Here is a 23,660-nt window from a genome sequence, read left to right as displayed (position 1 = left end):
GACTGTGACCCCCAACAAATGCCAATGACTGACATTTAATGGCCGTTCATTAAACTATCATTTACTTGGTCTACTTCAATGGCAAGCCCCAATGCCAAAGAAAGTTAGGCGTTGAAAATAAATAATGGGAAGATTAGAGGGCTTGGTACATCAGGTATAATGCAATGTTAATTTATGTTAGAAACCAAACCAAAAATAAAAATCAAAGGTTGAAGCAAATCACTTAAGCCGTGAAACAATATTGAATTTTACAATAAACTATTTATTTATTTTAATGGAAATCTTTTTTTTATTGAATACGAAATCTGTAAAATCATAAATTCTGAATATAAAAAAAAAGTTAGGCACGCTTTTCTAAATGATATCTCCACTTAAAAAACTTTATAGACAACTAAATGATTTTAATAAATGCATTATTAGCTTAGAGGTCTGCAAATGTACAGTTCAAGTCCAAGCTAGCGAACAGCAAATCCATAGCATTGTTGAAAAAATTGGAGAGAGGATTCCTCTTGACTCGCCCACCTGTCGCTGTTCCGCCTGAGGAGGTCATCCTTGAGCCAGGACTAACTTTTGCAAGCGTCGTGCGAAGGTAAACATGTTTTGATTTCGATCTGGGAATGTATTATGCATGCCGCCAACCCCGGAAAGTCATCGATTCACAGCTCGACCTTGGGGAATGGTCATTACCACGGCCGTCTTTAGTCTATCGGCGGCAGACGAGACACCTTTATCGGTCCACACACTTTATGCAAAGTCCTTTTGAGCCTTCAATTAGTTAATTTGCCTTGATCCTTGGGTACTTCACTCGGCGGCATTACTCGGTTCAAATTGCCTTTTAATGGGTGCTGATTCTTAAAGCTGCTTTTATTTTTGTTTATTCACCAGTTGAAATTTCATTATTATTTATGCAAATCCCAAATCCCCCAAAGGCTCCATGAAAATGTGAAGAGGTGTTTGGTTCACCTTACAAACCAAGGTGTGTGTCATATATATTCTGTGTGCTTTCTGCGTCAATAATTTATTAGACTCAAAATGCATTTGCGGTGAAAAGCCACCAATTAATGTTAATGAATAAGAAATTGAGAAATGTGAAACATATTCGCCTACATAATTTCGGCACTATACTTATTTATTAGCGTATAAAAAAATCGATGTTTTATATTTTGACGCTTTAAATTAAAACTTTTACTTGAGAAGTCCAAAAACTTGTTTTTTTTTAAGTAAAACATGTTTTTGATATAAAAGTGAACTGAAACCAACTAAGCTTAATAGTTTCAATATTCAATTCCGTTTGCATATATAGATCCACTCCAATAATGGCTAACTTTGCGGACATATGTTGGCCAAGCTCTGTCAGAGTTCATTACGTATACGCCCCGTGTTGTCAGACGGAAATTGCACAAGTCAGCAAACACACTGCAACCAAAGTACTTACTTTGTCCAGGTGTTTGTTTGTGTGCCAACAAAGCAGCTCAAACATTTTCCCACACTCTGAAAACAGGACAATCCAGGGGATTGGAAACGAGTGTTGTTAATATCCTGCTTTGTTGAAATTAACTGAGAACGAACTGAGCTGAGCTGCTCGTAAGTAATTTAATTTCAGGAAATTGAGGTCCGAGTGGTGTTGGTGTCAACTGCACTAGGTGCAAATGCAAGCTATATCTGCTGAATAATTTAATATTGTTATAGAATTTAAAATTTAAAATGTACATACATTTCCCTTTAATTAAGGGGCATGTAGAAGGCGTAGAATGCTTACGATCATAATCAGTTGTAGGAATATCTTTTAGGTAACCGTCACAAGTAGCCTATAGATTAAAACTTTTCTTGATAGCAGCGGCACTATTGCAAATTTAATTGCAACTTCAAGAACATACCTGAAAAGATTAAAGTTGGCTATTTTATATAGTTAATGGCTTTCTGTCAGATTTTATAATGATTAATTTATTGACTAGTCTGTAGTTGGAATAGATTTGGAACATTCTCCTTGGTTACTGTAGCAACATTAATTACCAAGCCAAAATACAAAAGCAATGATTCTGCATTTCCGCACTTAAATTTGGGTTTAACACCGTGTTAAACATATATTACAGTACTATTGAGAGTTCAGCATTAGTAATAGCACAGTTCAGTGCACATGCACTATTATGAGTTTCTTCTTTTGAATTATGGCTATTCGTTAGCCTTCATAAATGGAAATCAGTGAAACCTAATCAACTAGAATAGAATCATTTGTACTTTAGCACACATGCTCTTCGGTTTTGGTCTTGGTACCATAAGTCAAACAACTTTTTGTGAACATAAATTGACTTTGCAATGTTTTATTAACATTTAAGTAATCAATATATAATATGAAAATTAAAATTTGTTATTATTTCTAGTTGTTAACTTTTATAGGATTTACGCTTTTCTTCCAAACCAAAAACATTTTTCAGTGCATTTAATTTAATTTGCTCATGACGGGTGAGTAATATTTTTATTTGTTGCACTTAATGCGCCTAATTATATTTTTATAAATTAAAAAAACCATCTACAATCTAAAATCTTATTTCTTTGGTCAATTACGATCGAATTGTATTTGAAGAGAACCGGCGCCTCGAATTATTATTGTTATTTTATTTTATTTTCAATTTGAAAACACCGAACCCAACGTTTGCTCTCACTCACATTGGTGTGACCACATTGGCGATTTACGCTCTCGAATTGGTTGCCGCTCATTCGGCAAGGTCGGCAACATGTTGCTGCGGGAGTGGGTGGTTCGTTTAGCCTGTTGGTCTTTCGGTTGCTCCGTCAGTTTTGATTATAACGTGAACGGGTGCGGTTCGTTGGCGTTTCAAAAGCGGTTAACAAGCGGCTTACAGGCGGTCGCGTTTTTCGCGCGTTTCCTTGCTCGGAAAAAGCAAGTGTGCGTTTGTGTGTGAGTGTTTGAATGTGTTAATGTGAATTTTTTAAACAACATGTGCCATTGGGAAATGTCTCCGCATCCATGCAATGCACAAATATATATATAGATAAATAAATTTATTGGTACAAATGATTAGTGTACAAACAGCAACAGAGGATTTAACGACCAGCTATTAGGTATTGTAAAAAGTGTTTAATAACTCATTCGATTAATGAACAAGGAATTTTGGGGAAATAGTACACAAAATTGTGTATTGGAAGTTTATTTAAAAACCAAATAATACATCAATATATTAGCAAAAAGCCAGAAATAAATGTCCAGTCTGAATGAAAAAACGTGCCCTTCTATCTTGCAAATGGAAACTTTTGAAACTTTAATTAATTTTTGAATTATTAAATTGGCATCACTTACGTTATTTCCTTCCGTTTCGAAAACAAAACCAATTCAAAAACAAAGTGGAATACGAGCTAAAATACAACTAGAATACATAAACATCGAACTTGAGGGGCCGGCAAACTGTTCACCCGCGATCTGCTTTCATATAATCAAGTGTAACTAATTGCCAAGCTCAATAGCAACTGAAATTAGCTAAAAATACGAAAATACAAAAAATGCGACGCGATGCGAGTCGGCGAGCAAACAATCTGAATGGTTAGCGACAGATCGAATGTACATATTCACTGGCATCTCTTTTTCGCTGCTGCTCATTGCGATAGTGCTAATCGCATCTGATCTGGGTTTTCTACAGACTTATTTATTTATATTTGCGTTTTTGTTAGTCGTTTATTAATTACAAAAAAGCAATGTCACAGCAACAATAGCAACAAGTGCCTCCGAATTAAGCCCACAAATTAAATTAATGCTACTTGGCAGCTGGTGGCGATTTTTGCGTCTGTTCTGGTTATTATTGTTGCTATTTCGTGTTTTTAGTGGTTTTTTATTCGGAACTTTTTCTTCATTGGCCGAACGAGTTGATGATCGCCTATGTGTGAAGATCTGGTGGAAAAAGTGATACAAAATATATAAATATACATACATATAAATGAGTTCGATACTCTATATATTTTCCTGCACAGCTGTGCTCAAATTATTGTGCTTGCGGTCGTAAAATGTTTTAGCAACATATTGCAAGAAGCAATCAAATATATTGCTCCTGATTATTATAATAAAATTATAACATTCTTAAATATTCAACGTAAAAAGCTTCTTTCTAAAAGAGAATAAATTGTGGAAACTCTATATATTTATATATATTTAATATATTTAATATATTTAATATATTTATATATATTTAATAACACATTTATTAATAATAATTTTTTTTTTACTGCTAGTCGTACTATTTAATTGTTCACAGCTGTTTGTAGGCCAGTTGAGTTAACTTAACTAACTTTTTTAATTCCAGTTGATTAAAGTTCATTTAATTTAAGTATTTTTTCCAAATTAAAACTTTCCTTTAAAACTGCTTTGGACTCCATAGATTCTAGCAGTAGCCGAATCCTATAGGATAATTTTCAACATAGTTCGAGATCTAATAAAAATCATTTATGTTATCTATGCTGCCTCCTTATGTCAAGAATGACCTTTGCCAATGTCCTTCTGTGCATGTCTCATAATTTCGATGTATTTTTAAGCACACATTTAGCAACACCAACTCATCCGTTTCATTTGCCAAATGCTGTTGTCTTTAAATAAATCAAGTTATAAAAGTGTTCTCGCAGATTTTTGTTTTGGCTCACGGCTCCGCATTAATAAATTAACGCCCCCACTCAGCGGGGCTCATTTATTCCCGATTTTAGTTTATCTACATAGTAAAGAACCGAGTCAAGAGTAAAGATTCTATAAAAAAGTGTCACGCCTTCGTATATGTGAATGAGTGAAAATAAAAACCAAATCAAAGCCGCTTGCCATATGCTCCTCCGATAACGAAAATGAAGAAGCGACCTGGGCGGGTTTGTTTGGGGGTTTCTGGCCATTTGGCCAGGCCCATTATCAAATGGCGATAGCGCCGATAAAATGCTTTATTGAAGCCGCCGCTAAGTCCAATGAGACAAATTATATTTTAAATTCTCTGCGACCAAACCTGTTTTATATTTCCCAATCGAATAGTAAATTATAAAATGATTGCCAGTGCGGTCTGAAAGTAAAGGAAATATTTGACTTATCACAAATGCTCAACTAGCAGCGGGTAATTATGAGTCATTATAAAATGGGCTTGCATTATTATTTGGAAAATGTCTTATCTCCCTAACTCTTTCCTCTTGCCTAGTCTACATTTCAGAGACCTTATCTTTCGCCTGGCATATAAATACAAATTAATATACATAGTATTCGGGGTTTTGGCTAATTTACAGCATTTACAGATCCCACGTTTTGAATGGGCCTCCCTACGGTGTACACTAGTTGCCCAAACAAATGGTTGGTTAACAAATAGGTTGTTAATTTGACTAAATATTAATATAAAATAATATGCAATATGCAAAATAATATATTTCCTATAGATTGCTTACAATTGAAAATGTATATTATGGGTTCTGTTAATTTGTTGCAGAGTGTTTCGCTAGTGTTTTCCGTTTTTTTTGCACATTTCCTCTGTGATTTGACTTTGTCAAGTTTAAAAAAAGTGTGAAAATTGCGTTTTTATTTACGTACACAATTGCAGCAGCAATGAGCTGGTTGTTTTTGTTATTTGTTATTTTTCCTTAGGTCACACAGCTTCTTATTTTCACAAGATCTCCGCCATAGAATACTACATAGTATTATTCGTACGGACGTATGTATGTACGTACATAAATGTGTGAATAAAGCTTATTTATATTTATTTCTCGTTTGAATTTAATTAAATTTGCACATTTCTGTTAAATTTTCAACACATGTGCTCTGTCCGTCCGTCTCCCGAGTTTGCCGAGTTTTGTGAGTATATGGGTGTCTATCTATGAGGGACTTTCTGTCAGTCGGCCGATCTTTCTATATGTCTGCCCGTCTGTATTTGTGTGGCCCCATGTGTCAACCTAGAAGCCTAATCAAACAGCAACAACAAGTTCTGTGTCAGCCAAATTCCAAACCATACACCGAGAGAAAAGCATCCTTTTTTGCATGGTCTTTTATTATAAATATATCATAACTTAACCCTGCTAAATTCGTGCAAAAAGAGTGTCTATCACAGGGATTTATGTGCAAGTATGTGGTTATCGAGATGTCAATAAACATTTTTGTTCTCTGTGTGGATAGGACTAAAAAAAAATGAATAATTAACATGTGTAATGATGGGGAACAAGAAAAAAGCAAAATTGTAACATAAATAAAGAGGTTTATACAAACATTTCGGGGGCAATCAACAGCCAAGGTAAAATGACTACATAAATAACAGAGAATGAGACCTGTTTCTTTATAATGAAGTATAATTATGGGAAACCGTGTCTCTCTAAAACAAAAATGTGACAAAGTGTTTTGTTTTGCGATAGTTAGCCATTCGAAGATCTTTCACATAAAAATTGAGAACTATTGCAGATACTGGATTTTAAGTGCCAAACTGAATTGATTCAATAAAACTTTAGCTCTCATCAATGAAAAGTTACAGAACAAAAATTGAATGTCCATCAAATTTCATTGATTGTAATGTATTGACACTTTTGTTTTATTGGCTGATAAAGTGAACAATAAGTTTGGATTCACCACGCTTAAGTTAGGGAAAGCTAAACGAAATAAACAAAGCCATTTGCACTTATAAACTTCTACAAATAAGTGTCGTTCTATTGAACGATATTCCAATTTTTTGTTTAGTATGCTTTTCGAGCTGTATATGTTTTTATTCATTTATCTGTTTGCAGTATGCCTGTTTGCTTACGTGGTTTGCCACCCGTTGACGTAAATAATTTGCAGTTCGAACTTTGTTGAAATATTGCCTATACACATTTAAATTATGGCAATCAATTTCAGAGTGCAGCAAATTTGTCGAAAGTTCTTACACATAGATCTGTAAGCATTTCCTTTCACACTTGTCCGACTCGAGAATGTCAAACGATCGCGCCACATTTTTCAAAAATTTTCAACAGATTGCAAATTGATTTATTGGCCCAGGCTTTTGGCCATGCATTTCAGAAGCCAAAAATTGATTGTATTCGTCTAACAGCTGAGCATTTGCACAAATCTTTGGGCTGGGCCGCTCCACTGGTCTTCACCAAATGGGCGCGAAATTAATTTTATGGCAAATCAAGTTTGTTTGGCACATTGCACCAATATTTCGTTGTGACACGCAAGTATTGTGGCAAAATAGGGAATTCATTTTATTCGAATCTAAGTCAAAAAATATAACAGCCGAATGAAAAGCGATTTTCTGCATTTCGCAAATTCTCAATAGATTCGCATTGTTTATTTGCATTCTTAATTACCTGTTGTTTTGCTTTGGCAGCCGCTTGCCTTTGTTTTTCCTTGATATTTACTTTTTTCTTATTTTTTGTTTTTTGGCGATTTGGCTAAGAGTATTTTTAGACTTTTGATGTCGACGACTTTTATGGCCGGCGGTAGCTAATAAAATCGCTTAGCACATGGTTCAAACATTTCTTTTGTATCCATAAATGAGCAATTACAGCACATTTTAGTGCGATCCGATAGAATAAAATGCACGCTACTTGTGGGTTCTGGAGAGACATTTAATTTAAATGTCCCATCACGGTCTTTTGCTCATGGTTTAATATGTTCAGAAGATCTGTTTGCAATAACGCTTCAAACTGGTATAGCCGGTTCAAATTGGCTTTGGATTTGCCAGCCATTTGATAATTAACTTTAATGGGAATTGGACTCGACCCACTTGAATACGACTTGAAAATAATTATTCGACGGTAAAATTTCATCCAATGAAATTGGAAATTCTTTTTGTTGGCCAGCAGTAAAAATAAGTGCAAAAATTTGACACTTTGAGCATTACTAGACCCGAATTCATTTAGTTATGTATTCAAAACATTGGTTTGCTTTTATAAATACGTAAAATAGTGTGTAAAACACATTTTTCATATTTTAACTTACAAGGTCTCCTAATTATCTGTTTTCATTGCCAGCCTCTTGTACCGCCTCTTAATTAGCTCAACTAATTGATGTTTTCCCTATAAGTAGTTTATGCATTCTCAGCCAAATCAAATTAAACGCCATCCAGCAAAAGTGGCCAGAATCACACATCCACCCACTATTTGGAATCCAGGGAAAGATTGAACGTGCCAGGGCGAGACCACAGAACTAGGATCTCTAATCCGCAGGAAGGGCCAAGCCACAACAGCCACACCCCCAAAAACACACACCATAGGGTGTAGAAACCCCCCAGCACACACACACACTCAACCAAAAAGGGCGGTTAGCCTAATTCGCATTTAAATGGCCCTCTGTCTATGGAATTGAAGGTTTGGCTAATGAATCAGCATTCATACGCATGTACATAATGGCTGCCCCTCATTCATGTTATTTATCTCTATTTTTTGGACAGCAATTTAAGCATAGAATACAAAAATTAGTCTGCCATTGAAGAGCTCTACCCCGCTGCGGCACAACGTGGCGTATACTCGATGTCGATGTCGATGTGAAAGGCCACTCGGGTCCTAAATGCACAAGAAGAATGCAAGGACCTGCACTCGTTTTAATTGCATTGAAACCAAAAGCCCGATAGCTCTCATTTTTTTGGCATTGGATTAGAAAGTTTCGCTTGTGTTGCGTTTGGATTCGCACTTCTGCTTCCTTTTTATGGCTTCTCTTAAACTTTTATTAAATTTCCAGCTTCTTGCAAAAGTTTTAGAGCTACCGATGGAAGCAAAGAGAGTTAATCTTCCCAGTTTAATACATTTATGTTTCTTTTGTTAGCTCTTAGTCGTCGTTGAGATTTTTCAGTATGTGACTGAAATTTTCTATCCCCATTGCATTGTTATTTACAAGAAATGTATCTAGCACGTGCAGTCGTTATTTATGACCTACCTTAATATTAAACATCTTTTTGTTGTATACACTAATCTCTAATACATTCATCCTCAATGTGATATATTGTGTACTGTGCGCCAAGTTTGTCCAATTATATATAAACGATGACAAACGAAGACAACACCAGCCCCTGGGCGGAGGTGTTCAAGTTGAAATATGAGAAACCCACCGGGCATCGAAATCCCAAAAGCGGCGGGAAGAAAAGTTTTATCAACCCCACTCCCCGAATCCCTTGAAGTGGCAATGGCAATAAACACAGGCGTAATCATTAATCATGCGCGATCAAAGTCAAAGATACAAAAAACAGACACACACACGCATGAGCACACACTGAAAACCCACTGGCACACTAACACTTGCAGTCGCGGTTATTCAATCAAGTGTACACTTTTAAAAATATTAACCCTATTAATGATTGTACACCCCTAAATGTTCCAAATACTGTAAAAAAAGGTACCACACAATGTTTTTATGATTATATTGCTTGCCTAACAAGTTTATTTAACACAATATTAATATTAAATCGTTATAGTTCATATTTTTTCAGTGCACATTTGTTTGAAGAACATGCCTCGGTTTTCTGGATGTAAGGTTGGGGCTACTTTAATCAATTGCAAACAACAAACACAGAACACTTGAAGGCGCATCGTTCAAAGAGCACAAATGTTTAATAAAAGGAGAAAAATAATACATCCGCGGGCTTGAATAGAAATGTGCCATATTTGTTAAATTAAAATTATAAACACACACATATTATATTTTTATATTCTGCGGATAAAGCCGCGAGAAATTCGCTCACCTTTAAAACTGCGATAATTGTGGCACGCAAGTGAAAACGAAATAGGCGTTTCAAATTTATGAGTTTCCGTTCCATTCAGTCCACTGCCTCACTCAAAATCAAAATATGATAATTATGGTAATAAGTTAAATGAAATAATTAAGATAATTGGCCGAGGAAAATGCGGCGGCCTTGCTTTCAGTGCATTCTCCAGTGAACGAGAGCGCAAACGAGAATTAGCAAGTGCGAATGAGATTGCTCATCCGCCACGTTCGCCGGCTAGATATAAAAATATAGCAATGCAGATTTGCAAGGAAATGCACATTACACAGCCATATTTATGGCTTGTGGCTAAACTGCAGATAATTTATAAAATGTTTACCAAGCGAATTAGATGCAGCTAAAGACCTCTGGAATAAGCATTTGAGCAAAGTTTATTTACAAAGGGGAAAAGTATTCAAAGGCTTTTATTTTATTTAAATGTCTGGGATCGATTTTCAAACGGAATTATAAAAATTGAAACATTCTAGTTCAAAGAAGACAATTCAATATTATTTAATGTTCTAAATACTGAAATGCAATCTTCATCGAATATTTTCAAAATTCATAAACGAACTGGAACGTAATCTTTATACGAATTTAAGCAGCCAGCAAAACGGCTTGTTTATTTATTTTTTTTATTTCGTTTTATTTTTTCACCGCTGCTGCACTAAACTGAAGCACCCCTCGGCATTTGCAAAAGCGTAAACAAACCCCCTTGTTTTTCTAAAAAAAGCAAAATGAGAAGCAACAAGCGAACACACGACCCGGCGAGCAAAGCCAAACAAAACGATTCCGAAAAAAAGAACTGAACACATCCAAAGCCCAGCAAAATGCGGCGACACAACAATGGATCTCTGTGTATTTATTTATGAGTAGTTTCTGCGAGTGCCCGCTACTTTCTCTGTTTTTTTATGGACAGGGGTCAAACGGGCGGTCGCCGTTTTGTAGTCGTGTGTTTGCAAAGGCGAAATTCCACAAGTGTCCACAATGAAAACGAGAATGAGGTGAAAATGACAATGAATTTGAGTTGGACTTGAGTCTATCAGTAGCTTTATTATGTGCCACATCTAAGGTCTCAGTGCAAGGGTAAATTAGACAAGATTTTCCTTGCTTTAACTCGCAAGCGGACTCACTAAAATGATATAGAGATTGGTGTAAAACGAATTGGAAAACTTTGTGATCAAACACAACGAATGAAGGTTTTTCCAATTATCTATCTGTTATATTATATATTATGCTGACTATACTATATAATATAGAAAGCATTCTCAATGTCTCTTTTACTGCGTTGCAAGGGTATAAAAGGTAATAAGACCTTTCCTTTAACCCATTTTTGGGAATATTTGCTGTTTTTTTTTTTATCCGCAGACAGCATTATAATAGCATTAATTTTATATTTTCACTTTCATATCTGCAAGCGATTTCCGCTGAAATGAAACAGATATAAGAGTGTATCTAAAAGAATTCTTCGAAAAATTCAATTTATCTCTGCTTACTTACTACAACGGTCGATTTCTTTGAATCAGGTTCTATTTATGTTTCCTCCACTTCAAATTAAACGGACACAATTTAACTTGGCCGAAGATGCAGCTGTAAGCGGCAAGCTAAAACGCAGAGCATTTCTGAGTAGCAAAACTTTTACCAACTTGAATGAACAACGGTGGCACCAAAGTGTAGTTACTTCGGTAGGTTTACAAAAGCTGTGGAAACTTTCCTTCTATTTGAAAAAAGGCAGAGGATGGGAGGAGAGTGTCGCATGCCTTGAGGATATGCGAGAACTTCAAGCGAGGCGGCTTGACATACTGACATTTATTACAAAGTACACTTTTCTCAACCAATTTACAAGTATCATCTTTTGAAACCAAAGCCTCTGCACTATTTCAGCTTTAAACAATTTTGGATATAGTGTTTCCACAAAAATTAACAAATTGGAACAGCTTTGTAATAACGAGTTTTAAGATAACATTCTATAATTTCAAAACTCTACTTCCGTACTTCCCATCAACCTTTGCAATGACTATCTCTTCTTTTATAGTTTTTAAAAATGACTTTCCCAACTTTACTTTTAGTGTATTGTTATGATCTCTCTCTAGGCCCAAGAACAAGCAACTTTTGTTGCGTTCTCAAATGTGTTGGCTGAGAACTTTTCTAATTGCTGCAAAGACACTTTCAAGCGAAGCCCACAAAAGCAAAATATATTTACATACCGAGCAATATGTTCTCTTTGTACAAACAACTGGCAAGAAAAGTGACTTGAAAATACGTTCGGAAAAAGATGGATCTGGAGCAACATCAAACAAGTGAACAATAAGTTCGAAACTGACACTTGTACCTACTCTTTGCGCTTTCCTTTACGTTTAATATACTTTGGTAACCATAGGGACAACAGATGGCGCTATTTTTATTTATGCCATAAAGTTACCAAAATATTAATATAAACTTCCAAAATAATAAAATTTACATTCAGCTGCAACTTTAATTAAATATCCGCAACAGATGAGATGGGTATTTAATAAAGGTTTCGCACATATGTGTTATAGTTGATTGTTTATATTGCATTTTAATGAATCATAGATATATGGCAAGCAACATGAATGTTACATATAAGCATTAAAGTATACTAAATATATATTTAACATATGTGTAAATAAAAAAATATGTGCCACAAGCACAATTGCAATTATTTATTGAAAAGAGCTCTCGAACTAAACCATTACTCCCGTTTTCCGTTTCGATTCAGTTGGATTTCTCCATTTCCGGGAGGAAGGAAGGAAGTCGGCAACAAGTGTTGGATCCCCAGGAGCAGAAATCGCAAGGACTCTCGTCCAGGGTGAGGTAATCAGGACGCGCAGCTGGCGGCTGTAAGGAGTGCCACTAGCTACACGCCCCCGATTTTCGCCATGGTAAATCACAATGCGGAAGCTGCGAGAACGGAAAATGGCACAAATGCAACAGCGAGTCTGATTGTTAAAGCCCATGGAAATGCATCACAACCCAAGACGATGACGACATCGGCGGCCAGGATGAATGAGGCCCTTTCGGCATCTTTGGCCGAATTGAGCGAGCAGGAAAATGGAACCACGGGTGAGTGTGAAAATCCTTGTAAATCCCTGAATGGGAAGCTGCTTCAAATCAAATTAGTTTCACAAAGAAAGCATTTTGTATACATTGTGTACGGTGGAGCATAAAACATTAGAAACTTTTCTTAAATACCACTAAACCACTTTGATTTTTGATCATTAATATTCTCAGTTAAAAATCCGATGACTACATAAAACTAGACATAGGAACATAATTAGAATGGTAGAAAAGAAATAATAGTTTCGTTGTTTGATTATAAATATTCTTGTTCCGTTGTTTTTTCAAATATATAGGCACTTAATGTTTATTATTGTTAATTGCCTAGTTTCTGGCGTCTACGATTCGACACTTAACACTTAACTTGAAGGCGAAAAATTATTTATTATAATTTTCAATGATGCTACTTACCATGTACTTAAATTTTCAGTTCAGGTGTTGGTTTATTTAATGAACCTCCGGCTCGGTTGCCATTCATCTTTTGGCCAGCTTATGGCCATGTTCGCTGGTCGTGGTTGCCTTGGTTTGCTCTTTAAGCTGAATGCCCAACCCTCCAGTTATGTCCCCGACTGGATGATGTAACCCCGTGGGCTGCTTAATTTGGGCTTGTCACGATAGCATCAGGGTCTCCCCATTTCCATTTCCACGTACAGTTTCCAGCGACGGCTGCTTTCTTTGGCCCATCGCGCGTTTGTTGTTTTAATTAAATTTACCCCTCTCTGGGCACAGTTCATAATGATAACAATGATAATGATGGCCAAACAGTTGCTTTAACTATTCATTTTTGATTAACTCGTATCCCTTGAGTGGAAGGGCCTAGGATGAACACAAAGAAACTTTCCATTGTAGGGCAAACATGAATTATAATTCTAAAAGTAAGTGCAACCGATCATAAGCACTGAAAGTTCCATTACGAGTTTATGTGCATATTTAGAGCTCCCTTTACTTCTAGTAGTTCTTTGACAAAAATGTTTGCAGTGATTGCACACGACTTTATCCTTAATGTACTTTTCATTAACTAGAATCGTACACCCCAATTTCGGCGACCAGAAACAGCAATATTCCAAAATGGGATCTACAGTGATAAATGCCTATAAACTGGAAAAGAAATACTTTTCAGGGCTCAGCTTACATTTTATCTCAAAACCGTTTGGCACACATGCAGAAAACGCACTTTCCTTTTCGAACGTATATCTTAGAATTGATTCCTGGTCACCTGAATGACAATGGTACCCAATGACTTTGCCATTGTTGTTACTAATTCCCGCACAACATCCACAATCGTAGTGATCATGATCAGCCGCTTAAAATACAATGAATAAAAGGGTAATACCATTATCTACTACATTACCAAAATTGTGGGTACTTACAATGATTATGATAACAATTTATCCCTAAAGTTATTCGGTAAAGTAAAAAAAACACTAAAAGCTTTATTAGCATTCTTATAAAAGAAATTTTTAACTTATGTGTGTTGAATATTTTGAAAGCTTTATCATTGTCAACTTGGATAAAATGTGAAGACCAAATATAGATTTTCAGTTTTGAAAATTAGTATGTTCAATAATGTTTCAGAAACCGATTTATTTATACATTTTATAGCACATTTGGGTATGATCCTAGGCCTTAGAGCTCAGTGATCCACCTCACCAAATCCACAGTTCGCAAAAAAGCAGTGGCATTATGTACCCATATTCCGCTACCTTATTGCTTCCGCCTGATTTTTCGTCGTCAGTATATTTTAATTCGGAACAAGATCCTCTGCAAGTATCGCAATAATCGGAGCTTTTATCGAACAAATGCCTTCCGATGAGAGCTGAACATCCCCAATTTGGCGACCAAAAGCAGCAATAGTTCTTGACTTCACCTGTTATTGGGAGGTCGAGATTTGGACCAATATCTAACTAACGGCTCTCAAACGAACCATTAATAATGTAATCCTTCGGTACACAATGCGCATATTCATCATCTCTCTCTCCAAACTTATTCTCAACCTGTCTTTCATCTTCAAAGTGGCATGTAAATCCTGTATTTATATGCACGTTTTTTATGTTTGTACAATTTCCACAAATAGGAAAACCTTGTTTATGGTTAGCTGTGTAGAGTAAAAGTTAAAAATCGAATCGAGTCTTAAGTTTTGTTTACAATTACCTATATTGTAAGGATTTCTAACGCTCTTCTGATATTTTAAATTTATCGAAATGGTACTTTCGCTGACCAAAGAAATGGAAAATATTACTAATACTAATTTCATTTGTATTATTTTTTCGAAAAAATCAGGAATAATCGTAATACTTAGTTCTATGCCTACTTGAAGATGAAGTATAATATCGACAAAAAATATATTTTTATTGAATTCATTCTCAACTTTTATATATCTTAGCTATCCTAGTTAAATTAAAAACAGAAATTTCACTTTTCTACTTTTGCCGTTGTTGCTTTATAAGGAAATAACACGATATGACAATCCAAAGGAAGTATGTCGTTATAGCTAAGTGAAGAGCATTATTAAAGAGGCACCGTACAGGCACTCTATTATGAAGTTGAACTCACCAAAAGTAAAGATTATAACCATCCAGTAAAGAATTGAGCACGTTAATCCGTAGCTCACGTACATATTTATTTTCAGTGCACAAGTTATTGACGAATAAATAATTATGTAGATCAGATAAACTGCCTCGATTATTATGTAACTCCAAAGTGGTAGAGGAGACCCCTGCAAATTACCAAAAATTTTAAATCCATAAAGTTTAATAATCAATGCAAATTCATGCATTACCAATAGCACAGAGTAAGATAAACACAGAGATGCCAGCATATGGAAAACTCCCCAAAAAAGGTTAAACCAGTCTGAAATTCATACAAAACTATAAAACTGTACATTTATTTATTTTAATATTTAGCTTCTTTACCCAACGCCTGACCAGAGCTGTAAGGATTCTTCAATCCTGCAAAATATGATTTAATACTAACATCTATAATAATACAGTTTTGGAAAATTTCTCAAAAGATATTTACGATAAAACTCCACCAGGTGTACCGCACAGAGGAAAAGCGTAAAAAAAGCTATTATTGTGCAGCCAATTCGTAGTTTCAAACAAAAGCAGAATTTTTCGGCGCGCCACATTTCATTAAACGATTGTTTTTATTTACGTATAATTTTTTTTACGTATATGTTGTTTGAGAAAATGACGACAAATCCTATGCTACACAGTTGAAGTTGTAAAAAAAAGGAAATGTCTTAATACAAAGTTTTAAATTATTGCCTTTATTAGTTATTACACCAGTCCGTCCACAATATTTTCAGTTTCTCTTGCTGTAATTTGACGGTAGTACGAATATATTATGTACATGAAATATGCTGTCAGTGCTTAAATAGAAAAGTTATTCATGTTTTTTATTTTATAATACACTGTTTCATACCTAGCCAAAAGAGCACGTAAATCCAATAAGTTAAATTATGCCAAATACTCTCATTAATAATTAAATTCGAACCGATTAATGCAGAAGTAATGCTGAAAATAACAAAGTAGACTGCCTGAAATGCTTGAACCAACAGAGTTGCCCAATACAGCCAACCATATTGCTAAATACATTTACATCTTTAAAACTGACAATATTTTTACTAGATACATACCGATAAGATTGCATATATTAGTACGCACGATGCCAAGATGGTTAACCAATCCGGTATCATTTGTAAGAATGTGTAGAGAACTCTTTCTAGATAGTTAAATAATACAGCAAATGGAATGGAGCCATCGAAATTATTTGGCCAATTTTACCTGGGAATTTATGCTGCTTTTCTCGGGAATAGGTTCCTGGCAAAACATTAGAATTAGTGCACATACGTATTTAAAAAAATGGTATTTAACTAATACAAATATAAATAAATATATATTTACTATTTAAACAAAGTATCATATAGTCAATGTTCATGCCAGCCAAAAATATTCCAGTCAATGCTATTAGAATACATCCCTTTTGCAAGGATATACAGAAGCAAAATTTTTTAGCCAAAATCATAATGTTAGACGTTTTGACAGCAAATGCAAAGAAGTTATTCTGGTATATTTTTTATTTAACGTATATTTATTTTGCCCATTGTGAGCCTGAAAGTTGAAAAATGTATTATATAGTACGTATGTTAATTTATTCTTGGCTTTTTAAATTTACAAACATTCCTTCGTAATTTTCTTAAAAAGCTTATTTTATGAACCGCAAGTCGTATACGTAATTTATTTACATTGCTGAACTTTTAAGTAAATATTTTTGTATAGCACGCCCAGATGTTGGCGCCAAATTTAAACGAAATTACCTTCTCATTTTCCGCCATATCTGCTTGATTGTTGCGTGGGAAGTATTAACTTTTTTGCATAATTACAATTTCAGCAATTTGTATTATGGCCTCATTAGCATTAGCCTAGAATTTCCAGCTTGATGTGTGTGTCGTGTTTGTCAGGCACGCGTGGAATCGTTTTCAGTTCTCATCAAGATGCTAATGAAATTATAAAGAAAATTGAGTCTGCCATATTAGCACAGTAAAAGCATTATCTACACTTTGACTTCCTCTCACTTGATGAACATATGGTGAAGACCACGAACTGTTATTGTGTTTTATCATCTTAAAATCCAGTTTGCTGTTCTCCATTTAATTTTTAGGGATTCTCTTATTTATCAGCACATGCTGGTGTAAATTGATCTGGATGCGATTTTACATAATAATATGAGTAAACTTTGAGCAAACAGAAGAGATCGATTCCTGAAAAGCTTGAGCATAACTTACTAGAATAGATTTCTTCAATATATATGTTTTACCCAACGTCACTAAATTCACCAAGACATAAAAAAATGCAGACACTTCCTTTTTAAAAAACGGATTGCGAACATTTATCAAAGCATTGAAGATGATGTAGTAAGATATCATATGAATGATGAACATGGCCATCCAAACGAAAACTATCCTTAAGTATTTCTAGAAGGAATTTTATAAGAATTGACATAGGAAGTTATTTTCTCACCGTCATAACAGAGATCAGCAGGATAACTGCAGCCGCGATCATCAGTGCTATATGAAATACGTTAAACCATTTCGCATATACATCAGTTTTGGATGCTGTAATTTGGGGTAACATATTGTGCTCAAAATTAAATTTTCGGACTTTTTTAACTCACTGTTCTTGTATATAACCTCGTCAACAGTGGTTCCTGCGTTAAGGAATCCGAAAAACAAGGTGTAGAATGAAATTATGATGCATCCAGAAGTCAGCGAGATGCAAAAGCAAAATTCTTTTCTGACCAGCTTTCTTAAAAATGGCATCAAAAATAGGAAAATACGTTGCTATTAATTTTCAAAATACAGTTTCATGTTTGACAAATAATGCCATTCGCTTTAAGCTTTAAAACTTTTTAAACTTTAATTTTCTTCACTTCAGCTGGCGAAACTGAATTGGTGCACCTCCTTTGGTTTTAGGTCACTGCAGTCTATCTTTTTCAACAAAGTTTCGAACGACCTCGACCTCCCCCAGAAACTTTAGCTTTTCTGAAAAGTTAGACAGAGTCCCTTGGTCCCTGGTCCCTATTTTTTTTTGCATATTATCCACTGGCTGAAGTCAAACTGCTGCCTTTTTCCTTGCCTAATGCGTTAATTGAAAGCAGCAGCCGTCTAAAAATTATGTTTTCAATATAGAGCAGAATTTGTTGGGCTCTGGGATTAAAAAAGAAAACTTGTATCGCGGACCTACTTCAATGGAGTGTTAAAGAGGATTTATGTTGGCAAAAGTTCACTAACATAAATTTGGTTAGCAGTTCAATCAGTACTTTAATGGTAAAATTGGTTGCCAATTAGACGCCAATTATAAAAGATTTCATTAGCAAACAAGAATTGATTAGGTGGCTCAATGGCAATATTTCATGGAAATGACGAAGCCTTATAAGACATATTGTCGTAGTGCTTTACTAATGAGGCTAATCAGATTAGTGTATTGTTTTCCCAGACTTGATTATCTTGGTGCACCATATGGTTGCTTTATTTTTGATTGATTGCAGCATCAATTTATTTGTCATCAATACCAACATGTTGGTGTTGATGGCCCATTAAATGTCAGGGAAAAAGAAAAAACAAAAAGAGAGTAAGTTAAAAAAAAGGCCATGTCACACATCATAAGCCCCGTTTTGAGTTCCTAGCCAATACTCTGTTCGAAGCAATCTCCTTCATCCACTTCCACCGGCAGCTCATCTATCATCATCGCCATGAGTCCTTTCTATCCGGGAATGCTTTTACAGTGTCCTGCATCCTCTCTGCCCTCTCTGCCCTTTCTTGACACCCTGTCACCCCATCCCAGGCGTATTTATAGCATCTTAATTGAATTTCAATTTTCAATTTCGCTTTTAATTGAATTCAATGAAAAAGTGTCGATGAGACGGTATTCAGCATGGTCCCATCCCCTTCCATCCCCCCATCCTTACCCCCAGCCCCATCCCACTCCAAGCCCCTGCACTTGTTGTTGATGCTGTTTATTCAGCTGCCAGTTGAGCACCGCCTGGCTGCCTCTTGATGGCGCCATTCATGCCACACAGCGTCCCCACTGAGTTCCCAGCACTTAGAAAAAAATCCACACGTCCTTTGACAACAGATATCAAAACAAATTAACTGACAGGTATATAAATGCGAAGTTCGACGCAAAGAAAAAAAAATGAAAATGTAACTGGATAATGGTATAATTTAATGGTATAAATTAAAAATGCAATCATTAGTTTTTTCTGTGTAATAGGGACTAACACCTAAAAACGAATTGTTTTTTTGGGTTGGTGTTCCAATCATACGATCCGGAGTAACATTCACCTGGTTCTAAAATTATTATACTGGTTACTCGTGGAGTAAAAGGGGATTACTATCTTCGTTATAAAGCATTTAACTGGTAGCCGAACTCGCCTTGTCCGTTTGTCTGTCCGTCCGTATAAACATATAAATCCGTGTTATTTTACTGTTCTTCTTGTCAACTTCTATAGATATCTGATAGTCTATGAAAAATAATATATCGTTTCTCTTGTTTCATGTTTAATATAACGTTATTATTGTTACTATTTTTAATTATTGTTACTATTGTTAATTGCTTTAATTATTGTTACAATTATTAACAATTGTTAAATATAATATAATAATTAAATTATTGTTAAATTATTAAATATTGTTACTGTAATTTATTAATTGTTGTTTTCATTTATTACTATTATTTAATCAAAATGTATTCCATTGGGGTATACATGAATATAGAAAAGGCCTTTCTTTTTTTCCAGTGCACATTTAGGTTTACTATAACGACCAACAATTGGCTTGATGTGATTGCGCTCATATTTTGCACTCTGATTGGTTTGCGATTGACTGAAAAGTTGTAAATTGATTCGACTGTGGGCAAGTGTGTACCAATGCATGATAAACAAACAAATTTCGCTGGTTAGTGGGTTCAGCAATAAAGCACCAAAAAGTGTGGGGGATCAACCACACTTTAGGAGCGATAATTGCGGTCGGTGGTGTTTCATGTTTTACAACGATAATTCAATCACATAACTTGTAAAGATAGAAGAAAAAGCTCTATGGGTTTTTCACCAGCAGCACCTTAAATTTCTATTAAGAATTCCAGAATAATGTCGACATGTGTCACATACATCATAATGCTGTTGGAAAAAAATCTGTCACCACCGAAGCGAATCAGACAAATAGAAATTCAAATGAATGCAACTTGCATGCGAAATGAGAACTCCCATGCACCCACCTCTGGAAAAATAGCACAGCATCATCTGAAATTTGTATCTGTATCTGGGTATCTGCACGTTGAATCTGCATTTTGCTGCCGGTCTGGCTTATTATGCGCCAACCATTCCTCAGTTCCATCTGTCTATGAGTTGGTATTCAGCATCGTGTCATCGTATGTGAATATGAGGCTCAGCCTATGTGAGATTTGTGCCACTCAACACAAGACGAAATATGGCCAACAATAGACCCTTTTCCGAAATTTGCATTCTGGGGTTGAAGGTGACAACAACTGAGCGTCTCCCCACTTCCACTTCTACTCCCCAATTCCGCGAAAATTGGCCCCAAAGAAAAGCCGAGCAAAAATAGCAACCAGCAAAAGGATATATGTAAATTACTCTGACAGAGAATTCGCACCCGGGGCAATGTCAGCGTTTTATTGCTAATATATGCACATTACAAATCCAGATTTGAGCGATGTAGTTCCTGGTAACTTCACTCTAGGGAAACTCTGCTTTGCATAGATAACATATAAAGTCGTTTAATAGCAAATTGATGGCGAATTGCTCTAAATTCAATATTCATGAAATCAAAAGAAAATTCTTAATCGATGTGCAAGTTGAGGGAGTAATGGGATGAAAGGTGCACTTCTTATAAGTTCTATAATATTTACTCATTTGGGCAATCGAATATTTTCTTAAACATTTTTTAAAGATTTTAACTCGTTTTTCTTAAAATAGAATAATGAAACTAAATTGGGACAACCCACTGGACACCACACACTGTATGGTTTGACAAAAATTAAAGCCATATGCGTTTTGGGTCTTATAGTTGATTGGCTTGCGTGCCTTAGAACCGAAATAAAGGTAACAAAAAGCCAAAACAGACACACAACTCAACTAAAGGATACCTCGTACTTCTTTCAAAATAAATGGGGCCCATTTAAAACATAGGATTGCAAAATGATTTAAGTAAAGTTGGAAGGGCTCTATTTTTTATATGTAGATATGAAAAATGTTCCATTAAAAAATGTAATATACAGCAATGACTACCCTGCAAAAAATGTGCCAAGTCAAGCGAATGGGCAAAGAATGGCTAAAGAGGTGGCTGGAAAATAAGTTCTCGATGTCAACGGCAGACTCTTGAGTTGACCGGCTACGTCTTTTGTCTTAGCCATGACATTATTTACGAGCATCGTGCCAGCGACACGCACAGAAAACCAAATAACCAGCTGCGCTCTCGGCCATAAGGAAAGGATGTAGGAAAACTACGAGAATAGGGAGTACGTGCCCCACGGGGACGACTTCGTTGGCACGTCTATTACCTTAAGCGTCTGTTGCCAATTTGGATTCCTCTTTTTTCTTGCCACCACATAGCCCACTCTTCCGACTTTCCTCGCATTGACTGCACCTTGATTAATGCGCTGCCAGGACACGGTATCCTTTCAGTTTTGCCATTAGCAAATGCTGTGGCTACAGGCATTTCCGTTGTTTCAGTTTCCGTTGTTATATTGTCACCGATTTGTTCGGATGTGGCTTATTTTCATCTGCCCAATGGACTATTATTTATTCGACCCAGGTGTTGACGGTTCCTGCCAGAGAAGCTGATGTATCTTGTGCTTATGCTGATGAAAATAAGATGAAGCTGTTAAATTTACAATGATAAACGCAGTAAAATAAATAAAAGAGGAAGCTACAGTTATATGGTAATGCTTTTAAATATATTCGGTTCCTGTCACTAAATCGTTTGATCAGATTTTTATAGGAATAGGAACGCATTCACTTGACAAAAATTAAATTAGAATCTATTAACAAAAGTAATCTAAAATAATGGAGAAGACTTTGGAACAGACTTTGTTTTACATCATAGGAAAGTGTTGTGCTACAAACATATTTTTCATCCGGATAAGGACTTGAAACACACAGCCCACATGTCTTCCCATAATTTGTGCGGATGGTCGTCTCGGGAAAACATAAAAGCCCATCAAATATGTGTTCGTTTTGAATGGGCCATAAAATCAAAGGAAATGCAAACAAACAGACCATCCCATAGATCTTCTGACTAAGCCTCGGGAAATGTGGCTCCAACGGGAATCCACTCCAAGGCTTCGCGCTGAAATAACGAACTTTGAAATACTTGTGGAAGGACATGGAACATGTGCTTGTGCCCCAGTGTTTGCTATTTACCACCTGCTTGCCATGCGGCGCACGATTCAGCGCAAAAAGCTTGTAATTCCTGTCTCAGCCCGGATGTAATTTGCAATGTTGCAGCAGGTGGCAGCGGTTGCAACTTGGAGTGGCTGTCAGGCATGTGCGGCAATTGCAGCCACTGCAGCGTGCATTTTGCTGCATTTCAGGTTGTCGGCCTGGGCCGACGGGTCGTATGTGCAATATGTTTCGCAACTCCAATGCTCCCGGCCAATGGTGTCGCATACTTTTAGGCTGCCTGATAACCAGGAAGAAAATATTTTCAAAATTTCAGCACAGCATCTGGGCCAAATATTTGCTAAATAAATGAAAACTGGCGTTATGTCGAGCCAGAGAAAAAAAAAATTGTCATGAAGCATATAGCTAAAAAGTCCAACGGAGACTTAAAGTTTGGGCTGAGCTGCATACTAACAAATAAAAATATATTTCTGTATCTGCAAAACTCGGTGAAATTTCAATTAATAGTTGTGAAAAAACTGTCAAAACCGCAACACGTAAATCATTGAAATGTGCAATTGAAAGTCATAAATTGTTTAATATTTAAATGTTGCTGGTATTGGCAGAGCAGATAGCTGAATAGTGTGGATTTTGACAGCTTGGAATTGAGGCAAAATATTGGAATGGATTAAAACTAGGCGGTAATATATCCTGTATTGAAAGTATTGATATTAACACCCTACACACCGTGGAAACTGAAAACCCCTGAGTAACCTTAAATGGCACAAAGGACACTTGAAGCTGGACAAATCGTCCTCAGATTCTCGCTTTGTTACCTCTAAATACCGCTGGATACTGAACGCATCCACTTGACTCAGGACAGTGTGGTGATCATAAAAATAGAATGGAAAAACTCTCTAGATCAATTAAAAATCCAAATAACTTCAAAGCTTCGTACTGTTCGAGCTCCATATTTTATTATTTATTAAAAAACAAAAA

At 35.8% G+C, this 23,660-nt stretch overlaps 6 protein-coding genes across 15 annotated transcripts in view; 1 reads left to right on the top strand and 5 right to left on the bottom strand.

Moving 5' to 3' along the window:
• Positions 1 to 2,813: 2,813 nt before the first annotated feature.
• LOC120449615 (adenylate cyclase type 2) overlaps positions 2,814 to 23,660 on the top strand; it is a 37,385-nt gene continuing 16,538 nt past the window's right edge. For all 3 annotated transcript variants that reach the window (XM_039632193.1, XM_039632192.1, XM_039632194.1), the window contains exons 1-2: positions 2,814 to 3,081; positions 12,427 to 12,770. In XM_039632193.1, coding sequence (XP_039488127.1) covers positions 12,587 to 12,770 — 184 coding nt within the window. In that variant the 5' untranslated portion in view covers positions 2,814 to 3,081; positions 12,427 to 12,586. The remainder of the gene's footprint in view (positions 3,082 to 12,426; positions 12,771 to 23,660) is intronic.
• LOC120449636 lies at positions 4,966 to 14,259 on the bottom strand. 4 transcript variants are annotated; one of them, XM_039632228.2, is made up of 4 exons: positions 14,135 to 14,259; positions 13,897 to 14,067; positions 13,176 to 13,839; positions 4,966 to 5,042 (listed from the first exon to the last, which is right to left on the bottom strand). In XM_039632228.2, exons 1-3 carry the CDS (start codon positions 14,205 to 14,207, stop codon positions 13,634 to 13,636), a joined length of 450 nt encoding a protein of 149 aa, XP_039488162.1. In that variant the 5' UTR covers positions 14,208 to 14,259; the 3' UTR covers positions 4,966 to 5,042; positions 13,176 to 13,633. The 4 variants fall into 4 exon arrangements, with proteins under 4 accessions (XP_039488162.1, XP_039488159.1, XP_039488160.1 ...); XM_039632225.2 differs by lacking the exon at positions 4,966 to 5,042 and adding an exon at positions 12,670 to 12,808; XM_039632226.2 differs by lacking the exon at positions 4,966 to 5,042 and adding an exon at positions 12,680 to 12,811.
• Positions 14,393 to 15,067, bottom strand: LOC120449632. Its single transcript, XM_039632220.2, has 3 exons — positions 14,916 to 15,067; positions 14,689 to 14,859; positions 14,393 to 14,631 (listed from the first exon to the last, which is right to left on the bottom strand). The coding sequence occupies exons 1-3, from the start codon at positions 15,016 to 15,018 to the stop codon at positions 14,411 to 14,413; spliced, it is 495 nt and encodes a 164-aa protein (XP_039488154.1). The 5' UTR covers positions 15,019 to 15,067; the 3' UTR covers positions 14,393 to 14,410.
• On the bottom strand, positions 15,128 to 15,924 carry LOC120449635. Its single transcript, XM_039632224.2, has 5 exons — positions 15,783 to 15,924; positions 15,677 to 15,712; positions 15,544 to 15,614; positions 15,318 to 15,480; positions 15,128 to 15,255 (listed from the first exon to the last, which is right to left on the bottom strand). Exons 1-5 carry the CDS (start codon positions 15,889 to 15,891, stop codon positions 15,185 to 15,187), a joined length of 450 nt encoding a protein of 149 aa, XP_039488158.1. The 5' UTR covers positions 15,892 to 15,924; the 3' UTR covers positions 15,128 to 15,184.
• Positions 15,883 to 17,220, bottom strand: LOC120449627. 3 transcript variants are annotated; one of them, XM_039632211.1, is made up of 7 exons: positions 17,083 to 17,220; positions 16,670 to 16,876; positions 16,550 to 16,585; positions 16,402 to 16,487; positions 16,188 to 16,350; positions 16,047 to 16,134; positions 15,883 to 15,970 (listed from the first exon to the last, which is right to left on the bottom strand). In XM_039632211.1, exons 2-7 carry the CDS (start codon positions 16,788 to 16,790, stop codon positions 15,910 to 15,912), a joined length of 555 nt encoding a protein of 184 aa, XP_039488145.1. In that variant the 5' UTR covers positions 16,791 to 16,876; positions 17,083 to 17,220; the 3' UTR covers positions 15,883 to 15,909. The 3 variants fall into 3 exon arrangements, with proteins under 3 accessions (XP_039488145.1, XP_039488147.1, XP_039488148.1); XM_039632213.1 differs by lacking the exon at positions 15,883 to 15,970 and having other exon boundaries at positions 16,014 to 16,134; XM_039632214.1 differs by lacking the exons at positions 15,883 to 15,970; positions 16,047 to 16,134 and having other exon boundaries at positions 16,188 to 16,279.
• Positions 17,133 to 18,278, bottom strand: LOC120449634. Of its 3 annotated transcripts, XM_039632221.1 has the most exons (5): positions 17,940 to 18,142; positions 17,786 to 17,880; positions 17,583 to 17,739; positions 17,341 to 17,526; positions 17,133 to 17,262 (listed from the first exon to the last, which is right to left on the bottom strand). In XM_039632221.1, the coding sequence occupies exons 1-4, from the start codon at positions 18,082 to 18,084 to the stop codon at positions 17,435 to 17,437; spliced, it is 489 nt and encodes a 162-aa protein (XP_039488155.1). In that variant the 5' UTR covers positions 18,085 to 18,142; the 3' UTR covers positions 17,133 to 17,262; positions 17,341 to 17,434. The 3 variants fall into 3 exon arrangements, with proteins under 3 accessions (XP_039488155.1, XP_039488157.1, XP_039488156.1); XM_039632223.1 differs by lacking the exons at positions 17,133 to 17,262; positions 17,341 to 17,526 and having other exon boundaries at positions 17,587 to 17,723; positions 17,940 to 18,161; XM_039632222.1 differs by lacking the exons at positions 17,133 to 17,262; positions 17,341 to 17,526 and having other exon boundaries at positions 17,599 to 17,728; positions 17,940 to 18,278.

The sequence above is a fragment of the Drosophila santomea genome, chromosome 3L (assembly GCF_016746245.2).
Source record: "Drosophila santomea strain STO CAGO 1482 chromosome 3L, Prin_Dsan_1.1, whole genome shotgun sequence".
Taxonomy (NCBI): Eukaryota; Metazoa; Arthropoda; class Insecta; order Diptera; family Drosophilidae; genus Drosophila; species Drosophila santomea.
Note: the sequence above shows the minus strand (reverse complement) of the source record. Positions and strands in the feature narration are given on the sequence as shown.